The sequence below is a fragment of the Vombatus ursinus genome, unplaced genomic scaffold (assembly GCF_900497805.2).
Source record: "Vombatus ursinus unplaced genomic scaffold, bare-nosed wombat genome assembly UNPS02004437.1, whole genome shotgun sequence".
Taxonomy (NCBI): Eukaryota; Metazoa; Chordata; class Mammalia; order Diprotodontia; family Vombatidae; genus Vombatus; species Vombatus ursinus.
The window spans coordinates 622157-629088 of record NW_020944215.1 but is presented as its reverse complement, the minus strand read 5'-3'; the positions used below and the strand labels follow the sequence as shown (position 1 = coordinate 629088).

The 6932-nt window shown below is 48.6% G+C and overlaps 1 protein-coding gene across 1 annotated transcript in view; it reads left to right on the top strand.

Annotated features, from left to right (window-relative positions):
* The window catches only part of XPNPEP2 (X-prolyl aminopeptidase 2), a 46719-nt gene extending 45162 nt beyond the window's left edge, over window positions 1–1557 (top strand). Inside the window, exons 20-21 of the mRNA XM_027836173.1 lie at window positions 141–230; window positions 1048–1557. Of these exons, the coding sequence (XP_027691974.1) occupies window positions 141–230; window positions 1048–1251 (294 nt within the window). The 3' untranslated portion in view covers window positions 1252–1557. The remainder of the gene's footprint in view (window positions 1–140; window positions 231–1047) is intronic.
* The last annotated feature ends 5375 nt before the right edge of the window (window positions 1558–6932 follow it).

Below are 6932 nucleotides of genomic sequence, written 5' to 3'. Positions count from 1 at the left end.
CACACACACACACACACACACACACACACACACACACACACTAGTCCTGCTGCTGATTTGGGCAGAGGCCTTGCTTGTCCTCACCTAACTCCAGCCTTCACCTCCTTAATTCTCCTTCCACTTTCTCTTTTGCCCTCAAGTACGGTGGGTCCTACCTGGCCTTCGAGGTGGTGTCCCTGGTACCTTACAGCCGGAACCTTATCAATACTAGTCTGCTGCTGCCAGAGCAGGTAAAAGCCCCATCCTAGAAGCCCCCAGACCCCTTGTTCAGGAACAGTGAGGGGCACAGTGGGGTGGTCTGGACCTGAGTTTGAGTGCTGCCTCTGCTATTTACCTACCTGGATGAGCTTGGTCAGGTCCCTTCCCCTCTCTAGGCCTCTGCTTCCTCCTCTGTCTAATGACTAGGTTGAAATGGATGATCTACAGATTTGGTTCTAGGTTTGACATTCAACATTCTATGGCCCAAGGTCCTTCCTAGTTCTGACAGTATAGGAGTCACTAAGTAGCTGCATAGACATACCCACCTTGCCAGCCTGCCTCAGCATTATTCTCTCCTCCTTCCTGGCATTGGAATACCAGTGGAAAGAGCACTGCTTTGGGAGGTTCAAATCCCACTTCTGACACATATATGCTATCTGTGCAACATTGGGCAAGTCCCTTAACCTCCTTGGGCCTCAGTTTCCTCTTTTGTAAAAGGAAGTTGGATTAGATGACCTCTGAGATCCCCTTTAGCTCAGAATCTAGGATCCTGTGATACCATGGTCAATGAAAGTCACTGATGGTTTACAAATTGGTCAGAAGGGAAATGTTGTCGCAAAGAGGCCTTTGTGAAAATGCCCATGTTGCTTGACAGTGGGTGGGAGGCTGGTTCTGGTCCTCATTCAGTAACTCAGATAGCCTGGCCTGGGTGGGGTGAGGGTACCAGAAGGGACCATAGGGGAGGCTCTGGGGAGAGGACCCACAGATTTCCTCCCCTCCCTCCTCAAACAACCTTTGACTTTGAACCACCTTGGCTCTCACCACTGCCTTTTCCTTGGCAACCCCCAGCTTGAGTACCTGAACCAATACTATAAGACAATCCGGCAAAAAATTGGTCCCGAGCTGCAGCGGCGGAACCTGATGCAGGAGTATGAGTGGCTCCTGAAGAATACGGAGCCCCTGATCGACAACAGCAGTTGGGTCCAGCTTCCGGCATCACTGACCATCCTGGTAGCAGCTACCCTTGCTTTGGCCCTGGGCCAGAGCCTATAGTGAGGAGACCTCACAGCACTCCCCCCACCCCAGTGCCCCCAGGGCTGAGACCAGCACTGAAAGTTCAAGTCCCCTGCCTCAAAACCTTACATTTGCAACTTTCAGGGAAGAAACTTCCAGACTGAAACTGGTTTTCCCTCTCCCTCCCTGACTAAGTCTGAGGCCTTCCCATCCTGGACTTCCTGACCCTGGCCCCAGGCCAGGATGTCCTGCCCAAAGAAGTCCAGGTACTTCCCAGGATTCTAGGCCTCTGGGCTAGGAGTCTAAGGTAGGCTTTGCTTTTAAGAAATGAATTTTTTTTTTACATTTGCTCTCACTTTTCAATGAAAGAGTCAGAGGTCTCTGTCTGGAATCAAAGGGCTTGGGTTCAAATTCTGGCTCCACTACTTACTACCTATAAGACCTTGGACGTGTCACAACCTCTCTGGGTCTCAGTTTTCTCATCTGTGAAATAACCTGAAGATTGGACTAGATGACCTCAATGATCTCTTCCTTGTTCTAATTCTATGCTCCTATGATCTCTCCTCCACAGAACCCTCCCTCATAACAAGTTAAACAAAACAAATCAATGTGTTAGCCATGCATGACAAAGTACACCCCATTCATTCCACGCTAATAGTCCGCCAGCTTTCTACCAAGAGACAGGAATCATATTGCACTATGAGTCCTTGGAAGTTCTGAGAGGTCACTGTAGCAATCAGTTCCAAAGTTTGCCATTGTTGTTTTCCTTTACATTATTGTAGGTAGCATAACAATTGTTTTCTAGATTCTGCTTGCTTGCTTCTTCAGCATCAGTTCATACAAGTCTTCCCAAGTTTCTCTGAATTCTGCATATTCATCATTTCTCACAGCACAATCACATTGCCTTACATTTTGTATACCACAGTTTTCTCAGCCAGTACCCAGCCAATGGGTACCCACTTTCCTTCCAATTCCTTGCTATTATAAACATTATGGTACAATGGAGTGCCCACTGGTTCTGGAGCGAGGTGACCTGGGTTCAAATCCTACCTCTGAGACTTACTAACCTGTGTGACTTTGGATAAGTCAGTTCCCCTCTCTGGGCCTTAGTTTTCTCATCTCTAAAATGAGTGGGTTGGACAAGATGGCTTCTGGAGACTCTTCCAGCTCTAGATTTCAGATCTAAATATAGGATTCTAAAATCCTAGTCTTGGGCACTGAAATGAACCTCGGGCCAGGGTGGGAGAGGGTTGGCCTAGAGGCTAGTCTAAGAGTCTAATATAGAGTCCTAGGATTCTAGATCCCTGGTCTAAGAACCTAAAGTAAGACAGGCCAGGGTTCCAGAATTCCCACCAAGACTTCTGGAACTCCAGGATCCATCCCCAGAAGGTCAAGCCATGGAAAGGAGTGTCCAAAGCTCAGGCCACTGTTACCCCTTCCTCCCTGGGCTAAGGTCAACTGAGCAGAGGTCTCTGCCAGGTTCCCTCTAGGTACCTTCTCTGCTACCTGTTCTCTCCGGCCTGAGACGGTTCTTCCTCAGCTGATTTCTAAGCCTTTTGGCTTTCAAGCAAAGGTTTCCTCAGCTTCAGGGACCTCTTTGGTCTCTGGAGGGCTTCTCCCCATTCCCATCCATGGCAGGGGAGGAGGGGAGAATTCTTTTGGTCCAGCTCAGAGCAGTGCTCATCCCCTGCTGGGATTTCCTTGGACTTGAGCTCCCAGGCCCTCTTCAGCTCAGCTCTGTGTTTAGCATCTTCAGCTGGTGCCAAGTGTTACCCCCACCTTCTTGTCTCCCCTGTTAGCTCCCTCTCCAGCCCCAAGCCTTTGCCTCTCCTTGGAATTAATCGCAATATGGGGAAAGTTTAAGGATTAAGGAGATTGGGGGAGGAGGCTGGAGGGGAAAGGAGGCTGGGGTGGGGGAAGGAAGCTGAGGAGAGGGAGAGAAAGAAGGTGATGGAGCAGAGAGGAGGCTGGGGAGTTCTCTGATGTGAGAGAGGATATGACCAGAGAACTGAAGGTAGCTTAGAGCAGAGAATACCAGAGATGGGAAAGACCTTAGAACAGGGAATGCTGGAACTTGGAAGGAGTTTAAGAAAGCGAATGTCAAAGCTGGGAGAGACCTCAGAACATGGAATGTCAGGGCTAGGATAAAATTTAGAACATTTAAGTATCAGAGCAGAAGGGACCTTAGAAAATAGAACACAGAAGGCCTAAAAAATGGTCCAGTCCCACCCTAGGGAGAGAAAGGGAATTGCCCAAAATCCTATAGCAAATTAGTAGTGGGGCCAAGACTCAAATCCAGGTCATACCCAGGCTCCTAGTCCACTGATCTCTCCACCATAGAAAGCTTCTCCATGGAAACTCATGTCAAAGGCATCCAGTTAGGACCAAGTGCCAGGTGTAGGAATCTACATCAGGAGTCAATGACAGTCCTAACCTCCTCCCATCCCCAGCAAGCCATCCCTTATGACAAAGAATTTTTTTTTTTAAAGAGAAACATTTCAACAAAACTAACCAACATTCTTACAACTTTTTTTCCTGTTTCAAACATGTATAATCAGGCAAAACAAATCCCCATATTGGCCATTGCCCCCATCCCCTCACCCACCCAAATAAATTTGAGTCTGTAGTCTGAGTCCATCTCCTCTCTGTTTGGAGGTAGGTAGCATATTTGACCATGAGTCCTCTGCAATTTTGGTTGTTCATTGCATAGATCAGAGCTCTTAAGTCTTTCAAAGTTGTCTGTCTTTACCATATCAATCGTTCACTTTGCATCAGTTCATGTAAGTTTTCCTAGGTTTTTCTGAAACCATCCTGTCTGTCATTTCTTATGGCACAGTAGTATTCCATCACAAGCATATGCCCCAACTTGTTCAGCCATTCCCCAACTGATGGGCATCCCCTCAGCTTCCAATTCTTTGCCACCACAAAAAAAGAGCTGCTATGAATATTGAAAGTTTTCAAAGGATGTTCACAGCTATCCTCTCCATTGGTTCACTGGTTGGGAACAGCAGGAATCATTGTCCTCATTTGAGGAGAAGGGACCACTCAGGGTCAAAGAAGTATTCAAGACTTCCCTAAGGCACCCACTAAACTGAAGTGCATGAGAAGCCCTTGCTCACTCAGTCTCATACAATGCCCTTTTCCTCTTCCATTCCCCCTGCCTCCAACCTTCCTCCTCCCCCAAATCCCCCCTTCTAGGAGGGTTTACTTTCCCCCATTTCACACCTGTGCTCATATCCTGTACCACTCACTGATGAAAGCTCTGACAAGGAGAGCTCTGAGCCCTTCACAGTCTGCTTACTTGGGCCTGTGGCTTTTATGGCAAGCACCCAAGTGGGTGTATTGGTACACCCATGGGTGCTGAGCCAGAATTAGGAGCTGATTCTGGTGCTGGGAATCAGAACTGAGCTCACTAGCCCAGATAAAACTTGTGATCCTGGCCTCATTAGCACTGGGCCCTCTCTAATCCCCTGCTGCCCTTGGCTTGGGTGCCTTTCACCCACGGCTTCAGAATTCTGAAAGACACCAACAAGCCAGAAGGCATCCTGAGGAGGAGCCGGGATGTGGAAGTGCTTTGAGATCATGCCATGTGAGGATCCAAGAGGTGCTGTAGGAGTGGTGTTTAGCCTAGAGAAAAGAAGGCCTAGGGAAAATACTACAGGTGTCTTCAAGTAACTGAGGGACTGGCATGTGGAAGAGGGTCAGAGATCTGGATCTGGAAGCACCTCAGAGGTCATCGAATCTGACTCTCATAGAAAACTGAGGCCAAGGAAGATTAAGTGACTTGCCCAACCAAGGTCACCCAGCTTCTCCTAGTCTAAAGCCAGTGTCCTTCCCATGGTGTCGTTCTTGTTTTGCTTGGCCCCAGAAGGCAGAACTTCCTAGAACTTAGCCCACAAGGGGTAGAAGCAGTCTGTAGGCAGATTTCATTTTGAGATGAGGAAAAGCCTCCTACCATCAAGAGCTGTCCCAAAGTGGTATGTCTCTGGGGGAAAGTGGGTTCCTCAGAACTGGAGGCCTCTAAGTGAAGGCTGGGTAGGCCAAGCAGAGCAAGTAAGGTACCGTGGGGAGGACACTGGCTTTACACTAGGAGGAACTGGGTTCGGATGTCACCTCTGTCACTTGCCAGCTGGGTGACCTCGGTTGGGTCTGGGATGTAATAGAAGGGTCCTAGAAGGGTTGGCTTTTGTCCATTGTGCACCTGATCTCCAATGAGAGCCCTGAGAACAAGAGCTGAAGGGACTAGATGGCCTTCAACGTAGCTTCCAACATTGACATTCTGTGAGCCCATCACCAATCCCATCTTGGGAGAGCCAGAGAAGCCATGTGGGTATCCAGCATCACACAGCAGTGAAGTTTGGCTGGTTCAGGGCCTCAGAATAGGCTCAGAAAACCCAGCCCAGGCAGGCGGGCCTCCACAACAGTTCTGTGCAAAGGACCTCGGGGGTTTCAGAAGCTTATAAGCTCTCTATATGAGTCAATAGTGTGACCTGGCAGCCCCAACCCAAAAAAAAAAAAAAAAAAGCTGAGGAGATCTCAAGCTACATTTATAGAAGTGGAATGATCACAAGGAGGGTTGTAATTGTCCCACTGTCCTCTGCCCAGGTCTGTATGCCACATTTCAGGAAAGATACTTGTTGGAGCATGCCCAGAAGAGAGGTTTCAGGGCTTCTGACTGACCAGCTTGAAGAAGAGGAAATTGAGAGTGGAAGGGTGAGCTAAGATAGGAAAATTGCCTTCAACTATACGAAGGGCTGTACTTTCATCCACTCATTTATTTGAATAGCATTTATTAAGTGCCTACTATGTGTCAGGCACTATGCTAGGCACCGAGAACACAGACAAAACTAAGCAATCCCTGATTTCAGGAAGCTTACGTCCTACCAAGGGCAATGACAATGCACACAGATGAGTAGATGCAAAGCAGAGAACATAGGCCTTCCATCCTTGCTCCTGCCTCTTCGAAGAGTGGGAAGCTTTCAAGAAAGGAATTCTGCCCGGGCCTTGTCATTACCAAGTAGTGGCAGGGATCTCGAGAGGTCAGATAGCCCCAAGGCGGTATATAATGACATCTTTGCCAGATTTGCACGGATACTGGACCTGTGTTTGCTGGGATGTCCCCCTTTGGTATCCAGTGTGCCCAAGGAGGGGCAGAGCGCTAGGCGTGGTGTCAGGAAGACCTGGGCTGACATCCCTTCTCTGCATTTATCGATTCTGTCACCATGGGCCAGTCAAAGAACGTCTCTGAGTGTCAGGTATCTCTCTAGGGCTGCCTCGGTAGAGGAAAGTCCCACGCCAACGAAATCGCAGGCTCTCTCCACGTCATGATTGTCATGATGTGACATGAGAGAGAGGGTTGCCTTTGTCCTGCTTGGCCCCAGAGGACAGAATGTGGAGCAATGGATGGAAGGAGCAGAGAGGCAGGTTGAGATTTCATCTGGGAAATAATTTCCCGATAATTCAGACTGTCCCAAAATGACATAGACTGTCTCACAAGCTAGTGAGTTCCCCACCATTAAAAATCATCAATTTGATCCCAGGACTGGAACTGGAAGGGACCTCAGAGACCATGGAGGCCAACTGCTTCATTTTACAGAAGGGGCCCAGAGGTGAAATGACTTAGGTCACCCAGGTAACAAGTGGCAGTGGCAGGATTTGTACCCAGCTCCTCTGACCCCAAAACCAGTGTCTCTTTCCACAATACCATGCTACAGATGCCA